Genomic DNA, 26,013 nt, shown 5'->3' with positions numbered 1-26,013 from the left:
TATGTACGTTAAAGTTTTGAGAACCCCCAATTTAGGACTTTAGAAAATGAGCTTTCACTGGAAATGGAAGGTTGAAGCAGGTTCTAGTACTAATCTATTTGTATAAGATTACTAATGGGAATTGACAGCTCTGGTTTATGGTTGAGTTTCCGTTAATGCATTTGTTTTAAGAGAGACATTAATTTTAACTATAAAATGTTTTTTGGCTTCATAGTTTGAACTAGAGGTAAGAAGAATAGTTATAATGTCTGGAGTTTTCAGTATTTTAATCCCTTCCATTCACATCAGCCAGATGCTTTCACCTTAATGAGAAGAAAGCAGACCTACCAAGATTGCATGGTCTGCTTAATAACTTTAGATTTGCTTCACTTTGCTTGTAATAGTGTGAATGTGAAATTATATGTATGTGTCCATTTTTCTCTTTGTTGCATTTAGATATGAAAGCAAAATGCCTCAGAAGTTCTAGCCCCTGCCAGCAAAACTATACTGACAGCTCTAGTTTGCAGAATTTAGAGAGAACTTTAATGGGTAGTTTGACCTTTTTTAGCCAAAGAAGTGGATAACATGCTATTAAAAAGTGGCAAGCTTGGTGGTTAATATTTTTCCTGCCTGTTTATAACTACAGAATTGGAAAAAGAAGCTTAAATTTTCAGGATACTTTTTAAATGATCAGATGAAATTGAAGGGAAGTGATGGGCTGCACACTCCTTGTGGGGGGAGGGGGCACTGACCTTATAATTGGATATTATAATTATCACCTTTAGCACTGTGGAAACTTGGGTTGATCCCATTTCCTTTGGAGGTTGCTATGTGATTATACTTTCTATACTGTTTTCAGGGATTGTATTTTTACAGATTTTAGCCATTGTGACATGTTCTTTGTAATATGTTTATGAGCTATTTCCCCTTGAACACAGGAGTTTAGAGGGGTTTCTAAATGGAGAACCTAATTATATGTTATGCATAAAGTACAGGGATAAATAGATAATAGAGTAGTACTGTAGTTCCCAAATACCTGCCAAAAATCACCTGAGAAACTTGTTAAAATGCAGATTCCTAGGCTTCATCCTCAGATTCTAAAAGGTTGAGAAGGGGTCTAGGAATCTGATTTTTAAACATCTTCTCGGGTGGCGCTGATGTATCTTCATTAAAGAAATGTGATGTGGAGAATGAAAAGAATATATATATAAACGGAGGGAGAGGGTGAGGAGTTGTTTAATGGGTATAAGAGAGTTAGTTTTGCAACGTGAAAAAGTTCTGGAGACCTGTTGCACAACTGTGTGAATATGCGTAACACTACTGAACCATACACTTAAAAATGGTTAAGATGATAAATGTATATGATGTGTTTTTTATCACAATTAGATTTTTTTTTACGATATTAGAAAAAAATGAGGAAGAGTGGTTTGTTTGTTTCTTCCTAATCAGTGGATTGTTGCTATTAAATACTGATTCCTCTGGCCATCAGTTCGTTTTATATCCCTTTATTGAAGGTAAAATCATAACGTTTTAAATATTTTTCTCCCACATGGTCCCTTCAGTGTCAAACCAATGATCCTTGAAGGACATTATTATAATGGGCAGTATTTTGAATGTCTGAGGTTTAAATACATTCTTTTTTTGAATATACATACAGTAAACCTTCATTAATTTGGCTTCACTGAAACTCTGTAGTTTATGGTAGTTCAGTTCATAGCCTCCTAACGGGCCCTCTTGCCACCAATTTCTTCCTTGGCCATGGCAAAGTTTTTTGTTATCTAGTCTACTCTGGCTTGCATCTGTAACTCCTCTCTTTTCCTGCTCCTATCCTCCCATCCCCTACATTAAACTCCTACGGTATTTCTAACTTATGTCCTTCACACCACTCCTTTCCCTTTGCATGTGCTGCAGTGACTTCTCTCTTTCTGGTAAACTTCTGCTCATTCTTCAGGACTCAGTTTAAATGTTACTTTTAGGCCTTCCCACCTCCTCCACCTCTCCCTTGCCCCCTGTTCCTCCCAGTCTTCTCTCTGCCCTGCCACGCACATACACATAGTTAGGCCTTCATTATCTCTGCCACAATCCCACTTTAAATTATATTGTGATTACCTATATACATGTGCTTCTCTCCTTTATAAGCAGTGAACTCCTTTAAGGCAGAGACTGTAGCCTTGTTGTTTCCATATGTCTTAAGACCTAGTATAGAGTGTGACACGTGGTATGTATAGAAGCATTTGATGTACTGTACTTTTTAAGTTCATTAATTTAGTTCTCTAAGGATCTCTACTTGTACAGTTTACTGAAATTTTACCTGTTTTAAATACACCTGTATTTTGAATTTTTTGTAGGTGCAACCTTTTTTAGTAGTTTAGATTAGCTCAACCTTTGTCAATCTAAATTAGTGAGCTTTTTCTCTTAGCTGATAATCTTGAATCAATATAACTAATACAGGTAGAATATCCACTTTATCAGGTTCAGAGAAATTAAGTGACTTGACTAAATCCACCCCCACCCCCCCCAAAGTAGGACTAGAACTCAGATTTGCTGATCCCAGCCAAGTGTTCTTTTCTCAAAAGAAGTCAGAAGGGCTGAAAATTAAATGTTGACAGAGAATTTTTGTCTGAGGGGTTAAAGTGAATAGAATGTCAATATCAAAAGCCAGAAACATTGTGGTTTGAGGTGATAGAAATCGAAGTTGTAATTGAATAAGCCGGTCCTATCCTATTGAGTGTCTTACACATCGCAGTGACCAGCATAGACTGTGCCTTTTCCAGATTCCATCAGCATTTGATAGGGAGTCCTCGCCAGTATTCAGAATGGGAATCAGGTCTTTCTGCTCCCTGTTGGAGTCAGCATAACATGTTTAAGTACTTTAGTGTTAGACACACCTGGTTTTGAGTTCTAGTTCTGCCTTTTGATCATCTTGTGACCTCAGCTAGGTCACTTAATTTCTCTAAACTTCAGATTTCCTCATTCACAAAATAGAGATCATAATAGTACTTAACTCCAAGAGTTGTAGAAAGGATTGCATGAGATAATGCACATAATGTTCTTATGCAGGCTCTTTCCCCCATTCCTGTTCCCTGGCATAATATTCTAATACCATTAAAGACATAATAATTATTTTAATTAGAAATTGAAGGAGATAATCAAATATGAGGGAATGTGTAGTTTTCAAAGTGAGCTTAAAGGATTGATTTAGAAATAGCAAGCAGGGCATTCTCTATCCCTGACTCTTTACAGTATAACTCATTATAATATCCCTGATGTTACAATATATCATCAAAGTCATCTTCATAAATATAGTTTCAATGAGAAGTCCTGTCCTTTCCCTTCCCAATTTTAGGAGTTACTGTGTGATATCCACTGTCTCATCAGTATGGTTTTCCAAGTAGCATCATCTTTGTCATCATGTATCTCCAATTTAATAATTCCTGATTGTTGGTTGGTTTTCAACTAGACCTTTTGGCAAGCTTTATTTCATTTGTAATCACTTATTGAAGTTGTAGTGAATTCCCTGGCGGTCCAGTGGTTAGGACTCTGTGCTTCACCTGCAGGGGGCCTAGGTTCGACCCCTAGTCAGGGAACTAAGATCCTGCAAGCCCTGCGGCGCAGCCAAAAAAAGAATAAGAGAAAAGAAATTGTATAGGCTTCTGGGTTATTTCAACCAGTCATGGTACTGTCAAATGTTGTGGTTCAAAATGCACTTGTTTAGAGTAGTTCTCACTGTTTTCCATTGTGATAGGACTTGAAGGATAAAGATTGGTTTTAAGGTGAAAAGAATTATTTTATAGTGATACAATTAAAGAATAGAGCATGGGGCTTCCCTGTTGGCTCAGTGGTTAAGAATCCGCCTGCCAGTGCAGGGGACACGGGTTTGAGCCCTGGGCCGGGAAGATCCCACATGCAGCGGAGCAACTAAGCCCGTATGCCACAACTACTGAGCCTGTTGTTCTCTAGAGCCCGCGTGCCACAACTGCTGAGCCCACATGCCACAACTACCGAAGCCTGCGCACCTAGAGCCCGTGCTCCGCAACAAGAGAAGCCACTGCAATGAGAAGCCCGCGCACCGCAACAATGCAGCCAAAAGTAAATAAATTTAAAGAAAAAATAGAGCCAAAGCAGCTTCTGATACTATGAATGAAACATGCATTTTTATTTATAACGTATCTAAGAACCATTGTGTGAACCCTGTCTGGCATATTAGTCTAAAATAAAATTGTAGATTAGGCATTGTGTCTTCCTTTGGGAGTTCTTTACCCCATTCTTTTGTGATTTAAAATAGCTCTGCCACTTCCTGTATAACATTATGTTTTCCAGATTTTTTCCCCATTTTTTCCTTTTATGTAAATCCCTTCAATTGATGCTGTTTTTCTTGTCTAAAAATTCTTACCTGAGTAGTACTTTTAACTGTTTTCACCCCTTGGAAATTATAGATATTCAGGTGAAAGTTAAGCACCTTGTGGTGATGGTGATTTTGAATGGCATTCACATTGCTAATAAATTGACAAAGTATAGAACTACCAACCAAACTGAGGTGGAAGAGACACTAAGAGACTGAGTTGGCCCGGATAAAATAAAGCAGGAGGGAAAAGAAGCACCATTTCTTCCCTTTTCTATGCAGAGGAGGCATTCCACCTCTCCTTGGAGGCTCTTAAGTTACCACTGCCCTCTTGTTAATTATATCCTCCCCAATTTTGTTTCCCACCTAATGTCCAGAAAGATTCCCAAATTGTCTTTCCATCTGTTTTCCCTTCTCCTTTACATTAATATTTCTGTTTCCTTGGTGTAGATTATGTATCTCAGTAAGGATTAAGAAATAAAATAATCTAATTCAACTAATTAATACAAAAGCCTCCTTTACCAGTCCCAGTATTTTCATTTTCAGAGAGAAACTTGTTCAAATGAACCTCCAATTGATGAGTTTTCAAATTGTGTGACAGAAAATTGGGATGGGGCAGGGTTTTTTTTTCTGATTCTTTAAAGTCTTTGCTGTACCATGATAAGCTCCCTGAAGTTATTTCCACTTTTGGTAGCTTCTGTAGTCTTCCTGTATTTCTGAACTCCTAGGTTTTCCAAAAGTTCTGTGTGCGCATATGTTAGGATTTTTTCTGTATGGGAATTGGTGGTGATGATAGTTTTTCATAACTCTCACTGAAAACCCCTCCACCTCTACCCTAACCTGAGCAGTGAGTTCTCTTAGATGGCAATGAGACTATCAAAATTTTCCAGGTCTCATTTTCTCCATATCTTACTCAAGGTGGAGGTTTAAGGAACTCTTAAATAGGAATGAATAAACAAACACTTGACATACCACACTAAAAGTTTGCTAACTCCTAAAATTAAGAAAATAGTCTAAGAATTCTCTTTTTTTGCAAAAGAAACATAAGCCACACCATCGAAATATAATTCCTTTGTACTACTCCATGAAAACAGATACCAGGGGGCAAATTACAATCAGAATCGTTTAAAGATGTAATCTTGAATTTTTAAATCTTTCAAATGATTGCAAAAAAATTTCACCAACTTCAAAGGAAAATATTTACCTCCTTCATTCTAACTGGAACCAGTTTTGCTCCAGAGGTGTATGGTACACGACTACTTTGGTCTCCCCAGTCCTATATATAATGGCCCTCACAGAATTGGATATAATTATACAATGTAGTAGTCCTTTTCATATGATGAGGGCAAAATTATATAGTATTTATAGACACCAATTAGAGTAGTGCCATAAGTTCCATACTGTCACCTAAACATTTGCCAGGTCAAGTCAATGTTTAGATGAGTTTTCTTCATTCACAAGGCCATTTGATAATACATGTAATCCTGCTGGGAAATATGGTACCTATTTATTTATTTTTAAAAAGCTATTTATTTGGTTGCTCCGGGTCTTAGTTGTGGCAAGTGGGCTCCTTAGTTGCGGCAGGCAGGCTCCTTAGTTGCAGCTTGTGGGCTCCTTAGTTGTGGCATGCGAACTTTTAGTTGTGGCATGCATGTGGGATCTAGTTCCCTGACTAGAGATTGAACCCAGGCCTCTTGCTTCGGGAGTGTGGAGTCTTATCCACTGTGCCACTAGGGAAGTCCCCATGGTACCTGTTTAAAAGAATCTGCACACCACCAACACCACTCCCCATGTATTCCAGAGATACTTTGAAAACTACTTAAATAAAGACATTACATTTGTCTCTGAATCATAGTCACCATATATTAGAAAGCAGTACAAAGTAAGTGAGCAGACTAGGTCAGTAGGCCCTTCTAAACCTGAACTGATACTCTTCACAATTATATATAAAAGGAACTAGATACTCTCTGTAAGACCTGTCATTATACAACATGTAATTCAGGCCTTAGTGAACTTTAAGGGTTGTAACTTGTGACATGCAGTACCAAACCCGTGGTCAGGTATTACTGGCCAAGTCCTTTAGAGAACATATTTTGTTACCTTCAGTTTGGTAAAAAGCCATTCTCCTAAAGATAATGGACTTTGACTTAAAATGGAATTGAAGATCATTCTCACTTGAACAGGAACTCAAAAGTTGACAACATAGCAGGGTAAAGGCTATACAAGACCTCTTAAGTTTTGTTATTACTGTGGTCTTTCACAAGATAAGATTCTGGTTAGAATTTTTCAAACACATAATTACTATTTTAAAGCACTCTATGTGAGTGCTTAATACCATTTAATGTCATTAGATACACTGTTAACTGCTTAATATGGAACAAGGGGAATAAAATTACACTGCAGCAGAAAGCAGTTTTATTTCTCCATTTACTAAAGTATGAAATCTTTAATGTACTTATTTATCTTTAAGGCATATAAAAATTGTCAAGTGTTATCTTTGGGCATGGATTGGTACTTTAGATACTTCATCAGTTTTTACTTACATAATGGTGTTTTTATTATTCAGTTTTTGCAGAGCAGGTTTGTTTTGTTTTTAGCAGGGAGGCTTTAACTGCACAAATTGGCTTTCTGTAAGTTTGTGTGTTTCCACTGCTCTTTATCTGGTTGTGTATGCTAGGCTTCTGTAACAAAAACTTACGATGAGTGTTTTATTACCTAACCTTACTATACCAAATGCCAGTTTTTATTCTTAGGTACTTACCTATGAGGGTTATAGATGTCAACATGTCATATACTTTGTTTAGAAAATAATAAATTTCTTTCCTACATCTCATCCTGGAAGATTCTATCCAGTGGAATGCAACACAAGGCAAACTAAAAGGAGGCCCTGCTTCATGGAATATTCGAAGTTTTAAGACAGTGGATTCCAGCCATTACTTCTTTATAGCATAAAATGGAACTATTTGCCTTTGCTCTTTCCTTTCTTTTTTTTAATTCTCTTTCTTCCTTTCTCCTCCCTCAAAAAAGAATCTTACAGCTGGTTCTCCAAGAGTTTAGAAGACAACCTTTTCCTCTTTCAGAGGGGGCAGTTGTTAGGTTTAGGCTTGGCATAGTGTTAAAGCATTGACACAATCAGTTTTACACAAATTATGTGTTAACTAGAAAACTGAGGGACATTCCCTACGAAGCCATGACAATGTACTGCCGTAACTTAATAAAAATTGCCCAAGTGACTGTGCGTCTGCTGAATGGATTTTCTTACACCATCTGGTTGTCATTGTAGTTTTTTTGTTGTTGCTTTCATTTGAAATGTGCTGATGATCTTGTTTTTATTCCGTAGCATTGAACAGATGGGTTGATTATTCTTTTCAGATATTAATAAGGCAGCGGAAAGAAGAAATATGAATACGGCTCCATCAAGACCCAGCCCCACACGAAGGTAAAGTACCCTGAAGCAGTGAGTTACCTTGGGAGAGTTGGGCTCTGGGGAGTTAAGCCCAACTTCGTACATCAAGGGTCTTTTCTTCCCCCCAACAAATCAGAAACGCTCAAGCAAACAATAAGAACATGAACCTTGTGTGAAGGGCCTTGCTGCTTTTTTAAAACTTACATCAGGAGATGCAGAGGAAGCTTTGTGTTTTCCGTGACAAACCCAGCAAGTTCAGCTTGCAACATAAGTTGCAGGCGATTGGAAGAGGATAAACCTCTGTCTGTCCCCAGCTCCCGTGTCAATGGGAGCCTCCACAGCAGGAGGAGTGCCCGAGGGTCGTTGGTGTGTGCTGCGCTGCACTGCAGTAGGCAGCAGAGATTCAACTCTTCATTCCAAATGGCTGCTGGTCCAGACGTTAACCCAGGTTTACAGAAAGTGCTGCTTGAGAGATTGCTACTGTGCCTGTGCTGCAGATCCCCTGTGTGCTTGCATGCTTGGGTTACCTATCGATGGGGAAATAAAAAGGGCAAAAACACCCCACCTCTCAGAAGTCTCCCTTTTTCTTAGCTTTCCTGGAAATAAAAGGCATTTCCCCAGATGTTCTTCCACTATTTACAAAAGAGATGGTCCTGTTGTGTATCCTCAAGATGTGCATTAAATTGGTCCCTTCTCTTAAAGAAGAGCCTTATTAACGTTACCATTTATACCAAAGATGAGAATATTGTATTCAAACTGTCTGGCTCCGTAAACAGCACACAAGTGGATGTAGTGTGTGCGGTTTTGTGTGGAGTGCAGACATGTATATCTCATATCTGGTGTCTCTTCATGGCCCAAGTGGATATTCAGTATGGGTTTTGCCTTTTCCCCTAAGTAAAACGCCAGTTTTCTGCAGTAAACTATGTACCTAAACTATATACCACAGTAAACTACATTTCATATGATAAACTGAACACTGCTGAGTACAATGAATCCTAGTCTGTACTGGTAGCTCCACAGGTCACTTAGGGATATACCCAACTAGCTGGGCATTTACACATAACATACAGTTGTCCTGCTTTGGAACAAAAACACCTGTAGTTTGTTACCTACTTATAGGAAGGAATGGCCGCTGTGTGTTTGGTGTATATGCCCCCACTTGGATGTGAGGATATTTTCTAAGCTACCAGGATTAAATTACACGTGTCTGTTCTGCAGAGTTCAAGCAGACCCTAGAGGCAAAGTAATGCTGCTGATTTCAGTTAGATTGTTTGAGCACTCTGCCTGCACAGAGGAGTTGAGTCTGACACCACAACTATAGCTACACCACAGCTGTTAGGTGGATACCCTGGTCATCCATTGGTTTCACTGCAGAAATGAGCATATACATTGGTATTCTGTTTGTTCTCTCTAACACCATAACGAACACCTGCAGCTTGCAGGTAAATACTGTATTGATTCATTTTGTGTGTATGTGTGAGTATGCTAAAGAATATAAACGAATCCTGTAGAACTTCAGCAAATCCATATAATGTCTGCTTCCGTTGTGCTGCATCTAACCATGCTGCAGATGTTGGGCAGTCCCTTCTGTGTTGCTCCTTCTTGCCCCAATAAACATGGAACACAGGTGGCTAAGAGTTTGCATCCATTGCTCAGAAATATGGGGCTCCACTGGAAATTGTGGTTGCTAAATGACTTGAAAGGAGATATGGTGTATATCTAATTTCTAAGGAGCTCTAATGTGTGTGTTTCTGAAGTAGGTAGCTTATCAGGAGTGTGGAATTGGTCACTGTAAAACACTCCACTAGTAAAATCCTCCTCCTCTCTGTTGTCCCCATGATGCTTATGATCTCTAGGTAACGTTGGTGTGTTTCCGCAGGCAAAAAAGGGGGGGTGCACATCACAGAGTACGGAGTAGTTCCCATTTGTGCTATGGATTGAGAAGAATATTTTATGTCATTCCATTAACAATATACCTAACCAGATGCTTTTAACATTTCCAGTTGATTGTAGGTATTCAACCTGCATTGGCAACGTAGGGGAAATAACCAACTCACCAGGTTGGAATCCAATATAGCCATTTCCAGGGCAATTTATATTTTAAATTGCATTAAATTTAAAAGATTAATTTCATCCCAACCTAAAATGCCACTCCATAATTTCATGTGTAGTAGAAGAAATATTTTTATGCTTTTTTCCTTCTTTTAATACCCCCCCCAAGGAAAAACATACAAACAACATTGGAGGGGGCCTTTTAAAATGTCCTCCTTACCAGATTTACAAATATAAATACACGTTACTTCTATATACCTTTTAATATATCATCTTCCTCAGAAATAAATTCTAAAATGAGGTTGTTTGGGATGTGGATAGGGCTGTGGCTTCCCGCTTTATTTACAATCAATAGAAGGGACAGCTAGGCTAATTCAAACTCCGTTAAGAATCAGTCTTCCTTGGTGATAGTCCCTAACTGGATTCCTCAACGTGTTGCTTACCATGATTAAGTTTCATATAGTCATGCTTAGTAAGGTTCGGGGAAGAGGGATGTTCCCATTTAGTAAAATCTTTTCTGGGCCCCATCTAAAAATCTAAGAGTCCCAGGTTTTTTTACATTTAATAAAAATAAAAATTTTCAAACCTTAAAGCCAGATAAATTGAACATTGTATTCAGAATAGAACACTAACATTTTGATCATTGCCCTGATCACGTATTATCTCTTAAGATACACCAATAGGGTAGAAATAAAATACAGTAAGTAGGCAAAGTGTGTGGCTAGTCTGGAAGGGGCCAATCATTTCTCTGAGGGTGAACACTGGATAGCACTGTCTTTTTGGGTGCATGCTTCCAGTCAGAACCTTGAGATAATTCCAAGTGAACCAGTATGTTGACAACAATCCAACTGCCTTCATTTGGCAACCCTAATCATTTTATGTGCCCCCAGGCATAGGGAGTGCATTATTCACAGGAAAAAAAACCACTACCTATAGCAAACATTTCCCTTAAGTTGTAACTCTGTGTCTTCAGTGTTGCTACTTTTAATAAGAGACTTGTTTTTAAGCATGTTGGCAGGACCTTTGTAACATCTTGTTTTGCTGGACTTTAACCTTGAGTGTCAAAAGACCTCAGTATCTTTGGGGATTTTCACAGGATTATCACCTCTTCAAATGTCTCTGTAAGCCACGGTTCTGCTGGCTTTGCTCTCCGTTCAGTAATATGCCTCCCTAATGACTCCAGCTGTCAGAATGTGGTTCTGACAATATTGGCCCAGCCAAGCACAGAATTCTGCATCAGGGATCCCTGCTCTGGATCAGATTGCAGCCTGAATTCTCATCATTTAATCCTTGGACCACTTCATTGGACTCCATTGTATGCATTGAGTACATTGCATAGTTACTATGCAGCTTGTCTAGCATTGGTGCTAGGCATCAGTCCTTACCTTCCTCAGAGACTGGACCATGATTCTAGTCGTACCTCAGTTCTCAGTTTTCATCTTCAGCTCAACACTTCGGCAATCCAGGTCTGGAATATATCCTTATGCAGACGTGGCCTCCAAGTGATACTCTGCATTTCCTAAACCTTCCTGCATGACCTGAAAAAAAGCAAATCGAATTAACTTGTCTACATCAAGAATGCTGCAGAGAACTTCCCTATGTATTCGTGAAGGATGTTAGGCCTGGTGCCTCTTTGGTGAAAATCATCAAGGATTGGTTCATCAAAAATAGCCTAGTCATCATCAACTGTATTTCAGTTCTTTAAAAAAGAAAAGAAATTAACTGTAGACAAGTTTCTTATGAAGCCCAAGGTGATTTCTGTGTATCCACAGTGTTAATTCCTTTGATAACTGCTTGCTCCTTGGGTATGAGACAGCCCTAGCTCCAGGTGGGCTTCACAATTAAAGATTGCAGGCTGTGATTACCTCTGCACTAACGCTTAAAGAAGAGCTGTCAGTTCTCAGCAAGTGCCGCCTCTGTCTACCAACAGAAGAGTCATATTTGTGTTTGAGAAAATCATCAGTGTGCTTCCTAGGGAGAAGCATGGGCACTTATAAAATTTGGATTTGTAATGTGTGATATCTCATTGCACCCCATTGTCCTACCTGCACCTAATGGCAAAATTCTGTACAAGTCTGTTGTCTCTGTTTCTAGCAGCATGGAGCGCATGGTGGGGGATCAACATCACACAGCAGCCGGCCATTTAGAGAATGGTATTTGTGGACAGTATCTGTGACAGAACAGAAGTATGAAGAGCTGATGAAGGAATTTTTTTCAGGAGCAAAAAAAAAAAAAGCTGGCCTCCCAAGGAAAATATTACTGTGAACAGAAAGAAAAAAAGGAAATACTGACAAAGAATAGGACAGAGGCCTTCCTCCCTAACCTTCTGTACAGCCAAGGCCAAAGAACACCATCCTGGGCTCGAGGTCTCAGTCTCTAGACCAAGAGAAGTTCAAAGTCCATCAGTTGTCCAAGATAATCATCTTATCAGTAATCTGTCAAATGCCTGATGCTCTGCATACCCCTATCATCCCCAGGAAGAGAAGCACTTCTACCAGAAGCACCTCACAGCCATGGTTTTTCCCTTCACCCATCCCTCCTTACCTCTCAGATGTTTCCAAATGGTGTGACTTTATTTCTCTCAAGGCAAAGAGTATTTGGCCTTTCCCCCCTCCTGCTGAATAGCTGAGGAATTTGCAACAGAATTTTAGTGGTTTTTATCATTTGCCTTCAGTTTGTGGACTCTGGTTCTGAAATTTCTTTAACTACTATTCAGTTTCTTTTTAGCCTCTAGTGACCTAGTAGTACCTGAGGGTACAATGCATTGGTCTCCAGTTAAACACCTCTGGTACCGTGGGATGATATAGTGAACTGTATTCTCCAGAAACTTACTTCTAACCCACTTGTTATCTGAGGTCAAGCATCTCATTCAGCAGGCTTCATCCTCGCGGCACTCTGAATCCTGCACACTGTACCACCTTTTTGTCACCCGGTTCTTGCTTTGAGAAAGATGTTGGGGCCAGAAGCAGGAGCCCTTTTGTTCTGGGGAGTTCTTTGTTTGGGTTCTAAAGTGACCTTAAAAGGTTTTTTGTTTTTGTCTCCAGAAGAGCAGCAGTCTGCCATACTGCTCATCTTTTGGAGAAAGGAAAAAAGCTTTGCCTTTTCATTTTAGAGAATTACTATCTTCTCTGTCCCTGCTTCTACTGCTCCTTTGGTTCTTCCCCATGTGAATATCGTCTCTTCTACATTTTTACCCAGAAGGTAATTGAGGGGAAATTTGTAGTTTTGTTGCACACAGACTTTAGATTCATTGAGGGGAGGAGAGTGCTTGTCTTCTCAGACTAGAAGCACGAACCCAGATTTTGGGAATCTAGGGTGTTACGGTCAACCTCCAGGGATAAACTCTTGACAGGTGAGTAAGGTATTTCAGTGGATTCAAAAGAATGAGCACCAAATATGGCATTTATAATTATCCTAAGTCTGTGAAAAACATACTCTGACATGGTGTTCTTATCCCTGTCCCCACCCCTGTTTTCACCAGCCCACGGCTTTATGTGTGGTCTGTGGTCTGTGGTCTGTCAGGTTCATGATCCCTTTCAGCCTTGATTGCCAGAGAACACTTGAAATCTGATTCCACCTTTAATAACTGTTTCTAACTGCTCCCCAAGGCAGGTTTATCTGCTGATCATTAATCCAGAAATACTTTACAGTTGTCCCTTCCCATTAGATCCTGGGGATTTGCCCATATTATACACTAGATCAGATGTTACACGTGTTAGGCGGATTTATGTGACATAATAAAAGTTGAAGTAAGAATCTTGGTTAGTCTGCACTTTATTTTAATAGGAAAAATGTTTAGCTGTCCTCATTTAAATTCTCTAGTCTCCCATATGTTTGCTCCCACAAATCAGGAGTACTTGTGAGCCTTAAAACATATGACAAGGACTTTTCACAGAAGCAGAATTGGCATTTAAATTGTTTTTGCTGTGACCATGTGGATGAAGTGAAATTGAGGTTTTCTTCCAAGCTGAGGGCATCATGATGAATGCCCATATGTGTAGTCATGGTAGATGACAAAACTATAAAGAAAACATGATGCCTGCTCTTGAGAGGCTTACATTTTAGTTGAACAATTCAATTCATTAAACATTTACTGAACTCTTTTCTGTGTCCTATGGATACAAAGCGTTCGGAAGAGCTTACTGTTTGGTAGGGAAGCCATGTAAACAAATAACTACAGAACAGTATGATAAGTGCAGCAGTAGAAATATGTGTGCAGAGCAAGACTCATTTAACATATTCATGGAGCGTCTGCTACATGCCAGACAATATAAACCTATGCGGTGGCTTTATCATGGAGAATGAAACTGACAGTCCTTGTCCTCATGGACTAAGAGTCTAGTAGGGCAAACAGACATTAAACAAGTAAATTGATATGTGACGTCAAATAAACAAGTAAATTGATATGTGACGTCAAATTTTGATAAATGAGTGAAAACAAAGTGCTATGAGAGGAAGTGGCCAGGATTTAGGGACAGAAGATAAACTTTTAAACTAACAGAATCAGGGAGTAAGGGACACTTAAGCCTGAGACCTGGAAAATGAGTATGGATTCGTTCCTGCTACTCAAGTAGAAGCATCAGGAAAAACCTTGACTAGTTATAGCTGAAAGGTCAGTATGGTTAAGAAAGTGGTGAACTAGGGAGAAGGTGAGACTAGGTTGGAGAAGACAGGAGCCAAGGCCAGGGAGAATCTTACTAGCCTCAGTAGAGATTTTAGACTGAATTCGAAATACTGTGGGAAACTAGTGAAGGGTTTTATGTATGTAAAAGATCACTTTAGAGTAATCTGGAGAAAGATTGGGAAACAGACAAGAGGAGAGGTGAGGAGACTACTTTAGAAGGCTCTTGCTGTGGTTTTGGGGAGAGATGGTTTGGGGTTGGCTTTCAGTGGTACCTTATAGAGGTAAAGAAACGGGCAGAATGGATATCAATTTCAGAGAAAGTTAACAGAATTCGGAAATGTGATTGGAAGAGTGGATGCGACTTTAAAGAAAGGATGACATCCAGTTTCCTGGCTTGAGCAACTGAGTAGGTAGATGAGATGGAAAAGAATGGAGGAGGAGCATATTTGTTGGAAAAGATCAAGAGTTCAGGGCAGGTTTTACGGAGGAGGTAATCCTTAAAGTGGGTCACACAAGAAGACGTTGTAAAAAGGTAAACCAGATCAAGATGAGTAATAGAAATAGTGCTCGAAGAGTTTAGCAGGAGAGATCAGCGGTTACTAGAGATTAGAGATTTCTTGGAATACATGGGACATGAACTTGCCTTTGAGGACTGGGTGATACCTGAATTAGTGCAGGAAGAGCATTCCATGTTGAAAAGCCGTATGAACAGAAATACTGAGATGCATAGTGTGAGTTAAGTCATAAGAACAGCTTAAGTAGAACTAAGGAGGTTGGATCAGGAAATGGGGGAGAAATAATAAGTGCAAAGGGGCCAGATCTGTTAGGGAAGGGTGCCCAGAAGCGTGATAGCCAAGCTGCAGTTAGTAACAGGTGGAAATTCAGATGATTAATCTGGTATTTGCTGAATGAATTGAAATCTGGAAGATTGGGTTTTGATTTTGTTTTTTGGAAACTCTTGGTGGTGCCAGCGTAGAAATAAGAGTTTGGATTGAACTTGGGAATCCAGTGAGAATGAACAAGAAAAACAGACAGGATTCAAGTGACTTAATGGGGATAGAGAAGAAAAATCAGTTAACTTTCAAGAACTTAAACCATGGTAAATGGGAAGATGATTTTAGGCAGAAATGAAAAAGTCAGTCTGGGCCTGATTGGGTTGAATAAGAAGTTGGGGATGAGTTCCCAGTTGGGTGGAATGTCTCATGAGGAATATTGAAGCAGATGAGGCCAAACATACCTGTGACTTCAAACACTTTTTTTTTCTTGTTGTTTTTTTTCTTAAACAAAAAAACACCATGGCAAAAAGGAACCAGGTTCTACATAAACCTGAGACTGAGAGAGACCACTTCTCAATAAGTATGTTAAGAAGGTACCTGACTGTATGTCTCATATTGTACTTCTTTCTTTCTTCCCCTTAATTTGATTAATCCTGCTAGATGTTTTAAGTGACGTTTTCTGTACTTTCAGGATAACGCCTTTGATCACCGTTACTTTGTATGAGATGGTGCCATTTGCTCATTTTTTCTTCCTGAGTCTTGCCCCTTATTATCTCACACACACACACACACACACACACACACACACGCAACGTTCCGCCCCTTTTAAAGTCTCTTTCGAACAAGTCTGATGGGAGGAAATAGGTTCTGGGGGAGGACACTTTCACTTTGAAAACCTGTTGAGATAGAGATGATAGTTTGACATGTATACAGAATACTGAATTACCCCCTGAAGCCTGATAAACACTGATCCCAGTCAGAACCTTTGACTCTGGATCATACATTCTTCCCTCAATATCCTAATCTTTTGAGATTCTAGAACCTACCAGTCTTTATTTGCTGACCAGATGGTAACTATCCTTAAAATTTTAATCATGTTCTCACTGACTGCCGTATTTTAGAGAAAAATGCTTGGAGGGTGGGGGCTTCCTCCAATAAAGAGCTGAAAGGTTGGCTCCTTCAAGTTCTTTGTCTTATCATCTTCTTGCTACCTCCCACAGGGATCCATATGGCTTTGGAGACAGCCGAGATACAAGACGCGATCGATCCCCCATTCGAGGAAGTCCAAGAAGAGAGCCCAGGGATGGCAGAAATGGCCGGGATGCTCGAGATAGCAGAGACATGCGAGACCCCCGAGATTTGCGGGACCACAGAGAGAGCAGAGACATTCGGGATCACAGAGACAGCAGAAGTATGCGTGATGCTCGGGACATGAGGGATCCTAGAGACTTTCGTGACCTAAGAGACTCTAGGGATTTTCGAGATCACCGGGACCCCATGTACGACAACAGATACAGAGATATGAGAGACTCCCGAGATCCCATGTACAGGTACCTGTACAGCTGTTCTGCTTGGTTTTTTTGTAATAGTCTTTTTTATGTGTGTCCTGCTGAACTAATGGAAAGCTCTGTATAGCAGTGACTTTATCAGCCCTATGTTTCCAATGTCTATCAAATGGTAGATGTGCTGCCTAATAAATATTTGGTGAATGTGTGAATGACGATGAACTATACTTAGTGAATGAATCTGGGTCTCTCCCTGTGGCCTCTGAAAGGCAACATCATGCAAATGGAAAAAAAGATGGAGTACAAATTGTTTTGGCCATGCAAAACCGCAGGGAAGATGCACAAATGGCCAATAAATACGTGAAAAGATGCTTGACATACTTAGTTATCAGAGAAATGCAAATTAAAGCCACGATGAGATACCACTTCATACCTACTAGGATGGCTATAATAATTTATTTTTTAAAAAAGTGTTGGCAAGGTGTGGAGAAACTGGAATCCTCATACATTGCTGGTGGGAATGTAAAGTAGTATGGCCACTGTGAAAAAGTTTGGCGGTTCCTCAAAAAGTTAAATATAGTAGAATTAATGATCCATCAGTTCCACTCCTGAATATATATCCAAAAGAATTGAAAAGAGGAACTCACACAGATGAATGTGAATGTACATAGCAACACTATTCACAGTAGCCAGAAGGTAGACACAATTCAAATGTCCATCAATAGACGGATAAAAAAAATGTGATATATCCATAAAACAATATTATTCAGCCATAAAAAGAAAGGTAATTCTGACACCTGCTACAACCTTGATGGTACTTGAAAACATTATGCTACGTGAAATAAGCCAGACAGACACAAAAGACAAATACATGTTTTCACTTATATGAAGTATTTAGAAAAGGCAAATTCATAGAGACAAAGTAACAGCAAAGGGGTTTGAGTTTCTGTTCGGGGTGATGAAAAATTATTTATGTGGATTTTTTTGATTTTTTTGTTTTGGTTTTTAACCACAATTTTTCAAAAGCACAAGGAAGGAGGCTTGGGGTGGGGGCATGGAATGGTTCCTCAAAACTAATACCAATAATTACTACCAGTTATTTTGTATTTACTTTAGGCCAGGGAGCTTACTTTATGCTGAGAGCTTTCTGTACATCCTCCCAGTCATTTTGGAAGGTAGGTTAACTCAGTCCCAACCACAGAGCTGATAAGCAGTGAGTCCCGGATACTAATTTCGTTTGTCTGGTCTCAAAGTCCTATGCCTTACTGTGCTTTACTTCCTCACAGACAGCTGGGTCTTGAAGAATTCTCTGTATTTGATTTTTGCAGGATAAGACTTTTAACTTTACGCACATTTCTTTAACTTTTCAGGAGAGAAGGCTCTTACGACCGATACCTGCGAATGGATGACTATTGCAGGAGGAAGGATGACTCTTACTTTGATCGTTACAGAGATAGCTTTGATGGACGAGGCCCTCCAGGCCCAGAAAGTCAGTCTCGTGCAAAAGGTAAAGTAGCAGAAACAGCACTTAGCACTGGTAGGACACTTTACAAAAGAAAGAGGAAGCTAATAACCAACTGGAAAGGGGCTAATGACTTGGCTAAGCAATTCACAAAAAGAAGAAATACAAATATCCTATTCACGTGTAGAGAACATTCAGCTTGAAAACCAGTTTTAAAATGCGAAGTAGTACCATCATCTGGTTTAGTCATCTAACAAGAAGAAATAAATACGAAATTCCAGCAGTAAGAAAAAAAAATGAACAAAAGATGGGAGCAGAAGAGATGGTTTGCTTTTTTTTTGCTCATTGACCAAGTAACTAAAACTGTTCGCATTACCTGTGTAGTACGTGGGGTCTTTTGTTTTATTTATAATTTTTACCTAACAGCATCTACTTTCTAGGTAAAGACAAACTTTTTTTTTTATAAAAGCCTTGATTTTCTCAATATATTCAATAAATCTAAAGATTTCTAGATTGTTTTACACCTGGTCAAGTTAAGAACCTCTTTTTTTCTTTCTTTTTTTCTTTCTCTCTCTCTCTCGCTCTCGCTCTCTCGCTGCGTTGGGTCTTCGTTGCTGCTCTCGGGCTTTCTCTAGTTGCGGCGAGCAGGGGTCACTCTTCTTTGCGGTGCGTGGGCTTCTCACTGCGGTGGCTTCTCTTGTTGCAGACCACGGGCTCCAGGCCCGCGGACCTCGGCAGTTGTGGCATGTGAGCTAGTAGTTGTGGCTCGTGGGCTCTAGAGCACAGACTCAGTAGCTTTGGCTCACGGGCTTAGCTGATCCGCGGCATGTGGGATCCTCCTGAACCAGGGCCCGAACCCGCATCTCCTGCATTGGTAGGCGGACTCGTAACCACTGTGCCACCAGGGAAGCCCAAGAACCTCATTTTTAATTTGTTACAAAGCTTACACTTTACTGCCTGATTTTGTTTGTTTGTTTGGGGGGGTGTTGTGTTTGTTTGTTTACTGCCTGATTTTTTTTTTAAACAAATCACAATTACCTGTCAATAGGGGACTTAAATAGTTGTCCCAAAAATGAAAATTAGAATAATAATGAAATACCATCTTTTACCTATCAAGTTGGAAGGAGGATTTTTTGGTTTGGTTTTTGTTTTGTTTTGTTTTTTTGATGACAGTACTCAATGTTGACTAAGATGTGGAGAAATAGCACTAGGTGCTGCACCCCTGTGAAAGGATAAATTAGTAACAGCCTTTCTAGAGGGCATTTTGGCAGCATGTATGAGATTAAAACAACCATGCCATTTAATCCAATCATTCAATTTCAATGAATTTATAATAGTAAAAAACAATAATAAGGGTTATTTTTAGGAGGTAGTCTGGAGGATTAATTCAGAGAAGTGTGTGTGTGTGTGTGTGTGTGTGTGTGATGACCTTTGCCTACAAGTAGTTCAGGATTGAAAATAAGGCCTGTGACTTATTTTTATAGAAAGGCATGGTCCATGTTTCAGTTTTCTCTGGTGTCATCCTGCAGAGCGTTTGAAACGTGAGGAACGGCGTAGAGAAGAGCTTTATCGTCAGTATTTTGAGGAAATCCAGAGACGCTTTGATGCTGAGAGGCCTGTTGATTGTTCTGTGATTGTGGTCAACAAGCAGACTAAGTAAGAACCCTTTGGATATTTTTCCTGAGTGAGGAGAAGGATCAGAAGAGAAATTCAGGTTCATTGGCAGCTGTACCCACTTAACTTGGGCTGTGTACTCTGGCATTGTTATACTGTGTTAACCAGGGTTCTTTCACTTGTAGGTGACAGAAGACCCATTGCAGACTGGCTTAGGCCCAAAGGGAAATTTTTAGTTTGCTTGACTGGGAAGTTCAGGCATGGGCACATACAGGGTCACACTGTCATAAAGACTTGGTCTCTCTATTGCCTTCACTCTCAGACAAGCTTTCTACTCAAAAAGGCAGAACAGCACTGGCTCTAGACATGTATCTTCTTAGCTCAGCAAACCAGTGGAAAGAGAGCTGCTCTTTCCCATTGCTTCCACCTGAAGTCCTCGGATTGTTTCTCATTGGATTGCCCAGGCTTACATTCCCATCCCTGAACTATCATTCTGACCAGCAGTGCTGGGATGCCCTGATTGGCCAGGGCTAGGTCATGTGCCCACCCCTAGAGCTAAAAGTGGTATTAGCCCTGTGGAACCATGTGGACTGAGTGGGAAAGAGGTGCCTTCCCAAGGAAAATCAAAGAGGGGAATATATGCTGGTCAGGCAAAGCAATAAGCATCCCCTTTGTGAGACAACACCGAATCCCCAGTACTTTGGAAGGCATACGTCTCTGCATTTGTCAGCCAAGAGCCAGGCATTCTTTGTGAAGTGCCGTGGCCTTGCAGAGCTGTTAGGTGACCATGCTAGCCAAGCGAGAGTTCATAGCAGTATTTGACTCTACCTCTGTTTCACATTCTTCCCTTGAGGAAGCAGAGCAGAGGTGTAGAAGGGAGTATATAGCAGCTTGCAAGTTTGAGAGTAGCTATGTTCCCTTTCCCCAAGTGGTTAGTAAATAACTTCATGTATTTTCTAGCAGTTTGGGGTTAAAGAGCTAATTTCAAGGCAGAGACTAGGGAGATAGGTGTTGAGACACCAAGCAGCAGGCAGCATTCACAGACTCTGGGCTGCCTTGTTTAGAAACAGATGCTGCTTTAACTTGCAGATGGCTTTTTTTTTGCCCCCCCTTTTGACTCATGATAATGTCATTTGCTGAGCACCTACTCCGTACTACTACATGCTATGCACTTAAATTTTTTTAATCTTCACAGTAATCTTGTTTCATGTGTATTCACTCATCAAATTTTTTCTGCGTGTGACAGGTGCTAGGTCCTGGAGCTGTAATGCTAATAAGCAAACACACATGGCCCCTTCCTCTTGTGGAGCTTATACCCTAGTTGGACAAATGACAGAAATAAATGTATTGGTGATGTGTCTTATAAGAAATATATCAAGGATCTGATTTAGAGTGCAGAGAAAGTCAAGGAAGTGATGTATGAGCTGAGCCATATTAATCCTGTCTGACTGGTAAAGAAACTGAGGTTTGTAAGAGGTAAAGGGACTTGCTTAAAGCTTCAACTTTGCAAGTAAATGTTAGTGGTAGGATCCAAGCCTGTCTTTCTAGCATTTAAAACCCATGCTTTTCCCACTATGTTGTGCAGCCTCTACAAAGACGGACATGTGTTACAAGTCTTAAGCATCAGGATGGTGTTCAGGAATGACCATCAGACTAGAGAATCAAGAGAAGGACCTGGGTACTAAATACTGTGCTATTGGCAACTTTATGTGTAACCATTCTGAGCCAATATAGAGAAGGAATTGGTCTAGATTCTTGGAGCCTGAAGAGGGCGCTAGGGAGACACTGGTAGAGCTAGGATTTGAAGTCTTCATAGGAGCTCACACAGCTAGTTGAGGTGCCACAGTGTGCAGATTGGGAGTTGGTCAGGGAGTACTCACCTGGATCCTGTTTGTTTCTACAGAGATTATGCTGAATCTGTGGGGCGGAAGGTTCGAGACCTAGGCATGGTAGTGGACTTGATCTTCCTCAACACAGAGGTGTCACTGTCACAAGCCTTGGAGGATGTTAGCAGGGGAGGGTCTCCCTTTGCTATTGTCATCACCCAGCAACACCAGATTCACCGCTCCTGTACAGTCAACATCATGTTTGGAACCCCACAAGGTATGGAGGCCCAAGCGGGTCAGAATTTCAGAAGTAGTCACTAGTCCATTAATTTTTTTATGCCTTACTCAGAAGCAGCAGGTTTTAGGTAAATGTATTTCAGCTCAAATGTAGTAGGGCCCTTTTATAAGTGCACGGCAGAGACGTGCATAGTCATTTAGTCGTCTGATATTGTTTCACTGGATACAGTTCTGGACCTGCTGTATATGACATTATATTTAGCACTTAGGTATATACAGTGATGTGCTGGCAAATGTTTAACAACCAGTTCTGGGGTGGGGGGGCGGTGTGGTTTATAGCATTTGCTGATTTCCATGGTGTAAATACTCCCACTGTGTTCTATATCAAGCTACCAACATGAAGTCACTTCAGGGCAAGTTGGGAAGAGATGCACACAGTCTGCTCTCACCAGTGAGGGCCAGCTCCAGCGCAGCTCTGGCACATACTACACTGAATGCAATAGAGTCCTTGCTTTCACCAGATTTTCTAATGAGGGACAAAGCATACAACAGGCAATTAGGATACTCTGTAAGTGTGCTAGAGAAGTGGGTGGAGGGGCTGTGAGAACAGGGAGGGGGCCCAGAGTAGGTTCCTTGAAGTCCTTCCCTGAAGTAGCTTTTAGTCCTTTGCTCCCAGATTGTTGAGACTCAGGCAGCTGGTTCCCTGCTCATTGCTTGCTCTCACAGCACAAACCTTTTGCTTTTCCCACCACCCTGGGGCTGTCTATTTGTATTTGCCCCACCAGTTTTACCCATAAGGATAGAGTGTAGAAGCCTCTCCAACGGGTCATTTGTCTTTCTGAGGAACAGTCCTCAAGACGTGTGAAGACATCTATATCAAGTGCTGAGAAGTCTTCTCACAACGCTGTAAATCGTTGCCCAGGGGTGAGGAGAGGAGGTTATTTAGGGTCACAATTTGATCTTAATCCGTAACCTTTGAACTGATGAATTAAAAAAACAGCTCTATCCTTAGGAGCACAGTAGAGAGCCAGGCTTAACAGAAGGGCTTTTTGGACCCCCATGGCCTGCCTCCTGTGGTTATTCTCCACATGGTCTTCTTGAATCTGTGAGAGACTGTCATGTTTCTTTGGTTTTTACTACACGTCTGTGATCTAAGAATTCCCCAAAGAACTAGCTCTGTACAAGGGTGTCTGTTGCCCAGCAAAGAAATTCATTCACCTATCTTCCCAACCTTCATCCCCCTCCTCTCCCAACCTCTCCCCATCCCCATCCCAAGGCTTTTTGTCACTGAAATGGTTTTCTTGCTCATTTGAGGTTAGAAAGGGCTTGGTAGAGTCCAGTAGGTGGGCACTCAAATCTGTCATGGGAGAAAATAACTCTTGTCATTCCCTCCTACAGAGCATCGCAACATGCCCCAGGCAGATGCCATGGTGCTGGTGGCCAGAAATTATGAGCGCTATAAGAACGAGTGCCGGGAGAAGGAACGCGAGGAGATTGCCAGACAGGCGGCCAAGATGGCCGATGAAGCCCTCCTCCAGGAAAGAGAGCGGGGAGGCCCTGAGGAGGGACTGCGCGGGGGGCACCCTCCAGCCATCCAGAGCCTCATCAACCTGCTGGCCGACAACAGGTACCTCACTGCTGAAGAGACTGACAAGATCATCAACTACCTTCGAGAGCGGAAGGAGCGGCTGATGAGGAGCAGCGCCGACTCTCTGCCTGGTGAGCTACGTGGCAGGGCCGAGGTGAAGTTCTGACTCTGCATTTCTCTAATCCCCAGGCTCTGTTGGGAGGGTGGCAGGCCCAGGGCTCTTGGGGTGGGCAAGGGAAATGAGCGCATCCCTTGGGCTCTCCCGTGGGCCAGCCATGCTGGTGTAATGATAACTTAAGACCGGGGCTCTGAGCTCTGTAGTTAACGTGGTGGGTGGGCTAGTATGCTGGCTCCCTGGGAACCAGGGTGGACGCCCTTCTTTCTTTAAGTAGTTGTCTGGAGGGACGAAGCTGTTTTCTGGGAACAGCACGTACCATGAAGTGGCCCCTTTGGGAAATTGATGTTACAGTCTGTGTACTGTGTGATTGATGTGATCAGTGATTGTTGTTCTTCCCTGGGCTGCTAAGCCTCCTGCCCATGGAGGGTACTTTCAACCAGATACCTCCTCCTTCTGTCTTCTAGGCCCGATTTCCCGTCAACCACTCGGGGCGACCTCGGGTGCCTCGCTGAAGACACAGCCAAGCTCCCAACCGCTCCAGAGCGGCCAAGTGCTCCCCTCTGCTACACCCACTCCAGCGGCACCCCCCACCTCCCAGCAAGAGCTTCAGGCCAAAATCCTCAGCCTCTTCAATAGTGGCACGGTTGCGGCCAATAGCAGCTCTGCATCCCCCTCAGTTGCTGCCGGAAACACCCAGAACCAGAATTTTTCCATAGCAGCGAACAGCCAGCCTCAGCAAAGATCACAGGCCTCTGGCAGTCAGCCTCCAAACATTTTGGGACAGGCAGGATCTGCTCGGAACATGGGCCCCAGGCCTGGGGCTCCTTCCCAAGGGCTCTTTGGCCAGCCTTCCACTCGCCTGGCACCCGCCAGCAACTTGGCTAGCCAGAGGCCCGTGTCTTCCACAGGTATCAACTTTGACAATCCAAGTGTACAGAAGGCTCTGGACACTCTGATCCAGAGTGGCCCTGCTCTCTCCCACCTGGTTAGCCAGACCACAGCACAGGTGGGGCGGCCCCAGGCCCCCATGGGATCGTACCAGAGGCATTACTGAGGCTAAATCTCAACTACCCCGGTCCCCTCTTCCTCTGGCCTCCCACCTATTGCGTTCTAAATAGAGTTATTTGGAAGATGTTCTCTGCACCTGTCCAGGTCCACATCGAATGTCATAAGTTTCTACCATCTGCTCTCTTCTGCCCAAGGCTATGTTGCTTACCCCTTCCAGAGTCCGAGTTTATACTGCACTGGAGGTGTATTTTGGTGGTGGTGGGGTGGGGGTTTGGGGGGTTTTGTTTTTGTTTTTTTGTGGGTTTTTTTGGTAGAAAGTAAATATCTCTGGGGTCATGGGCAGTATAGGTGTCTGGGCTCCATTTGTATTTCAGTTGTCTCTCTGTCAGCTGGACGTGGGGCGGGGAGGAAGAAGCAGCCGAGCCCCAGCTGGGTGAGCTTGGGGTAGCATTTTCTTGTTGAGAGCCACTGCCTTTGTTCATTCTGAACCTACCACGGGTGTCCAGCCTCGCACAGGCCCACCAGAGCTCGAGCTCCTGCCTGCAGCTCCTGTGTAGGGTTCCAGAGCAGCAGGTTGGGCTTGGTGGGCACGGTATCCTCTTACCCCATCCCACATAATGTGGGGTCTGCTTTTTTTTTTTTTTTTTTTTTTTTTTTTTTGGCGGTATGCGGGCCTCTCACTGCTGTGGTCTCTCCCGCTGCGGAGCACAGGCTCCGGACACGCAGGCCCAGCAGCCATGGCTCACGGGCCCAGCCGCTCCGCGGCACGTGGGATCCTCCTGGACCGGGGCACGAACCCGCGTCCCCTGCATCGGCAGGCGGACTCCCAACCACTGCGCCACCAGGGAAGCCCTGGGGTCTGCTTTTGAGAACTCAGAAGCCGGCTGGCTACTCAGCTACTGGAGTTGTTGAGGAGTGGCCAAGCCGGCCGCTTTTCTGCCTGACCCAGGGTTGTTGGTTTTTGGTTTTCTCTTTTTGGCTTTTATTTCAATGAAAGATCTCCCGTGGACTGCACAGCTCCAGTCACCAGCAGTTTAACACAAACTGTGAATCTGGGCCCCAGCCACTCTTACCCCCTAATATTTCTGTTAGCCTCTCCCTCACCAGTGGTAGTTTCATGGAATCGGCTCTGAGAAGGCAACTTTAGACTCTGGCAGTGAACACCCATTTTTTTCAGTGATTGCTTTGAGCGTTTGGCTCAAAAATCAGGCTCTTGTTCTGTTTTCTAAGCAGCAGGAGATAGGGACCATTTTGATGTCAGACTTTTGGTAGCTGGACATGTTCTTGATACAGGAGGCTGTTATAACTTTTGAGCCAGAGTGAAGATACTAGAGGGAGGACTTCTGGCTGCTGCTCTACATGGAAACAAAGGAAGCTGCCCTCTCCCTAGGGATGGTGCTCATTAGAGCCTTGTGGATCAGTCTCAAGGGGCCCCTGGCAGAAACGAGGGAGAGCAGTGACTTCACCTGAGTCCCT

General features: G+C 42.1%; 1 protein-coding gene across 1 annotated transcript; it reads left to right on the top strand.

Moving 5' to 3' along the window:
• Positions 1–3,942: 3,942 nt before the first annotated feature.
• On the top strand, positions 3,943–24,583 carry NCOA5 (nuclear receptor coactivator 5; the record flags this gene model as incomplete). The annotated part of the gene is made up of 8 exons (XM_079718423.1): positions 3,943–4,068; positions 7,694–7,760; positions 16,400–16,729; positions 18,055–18,191; positions 19,676–19,802; positions 21,664–21,863; positions 23,222–23,542; positions 23,994–24,583. Exons 1-8 carry the CDS (start codon positions 3,969–3,971, stop codon positions 24,581–24,583), a joined length of 1,872 nt encoding a protein of 623 aa, XP_079574549.1. The 5' UTR covers positions 3,943–3,968.
• Between the last annotated feature and the right edge of the window lie 1,430 nt (positions 24,584–26,013).

The sequence above is a fragment of the Hyperoodon ampullatus genome (genome assembly GCF_949752795.1).
Source record: "Hyperoodon ampullatus genome assembly, chromosome: 14".
NCBI classification, from domain to species: Eukaryota; Metazoa; Chordata; class Mammalia; order Artiodactyla; family Ziphiidae; genus Hyperoodon; species Hyperoodon ampullatus.
This window is presented reverse-complemented; position numbering and strand designations above follow the sequence as displayed.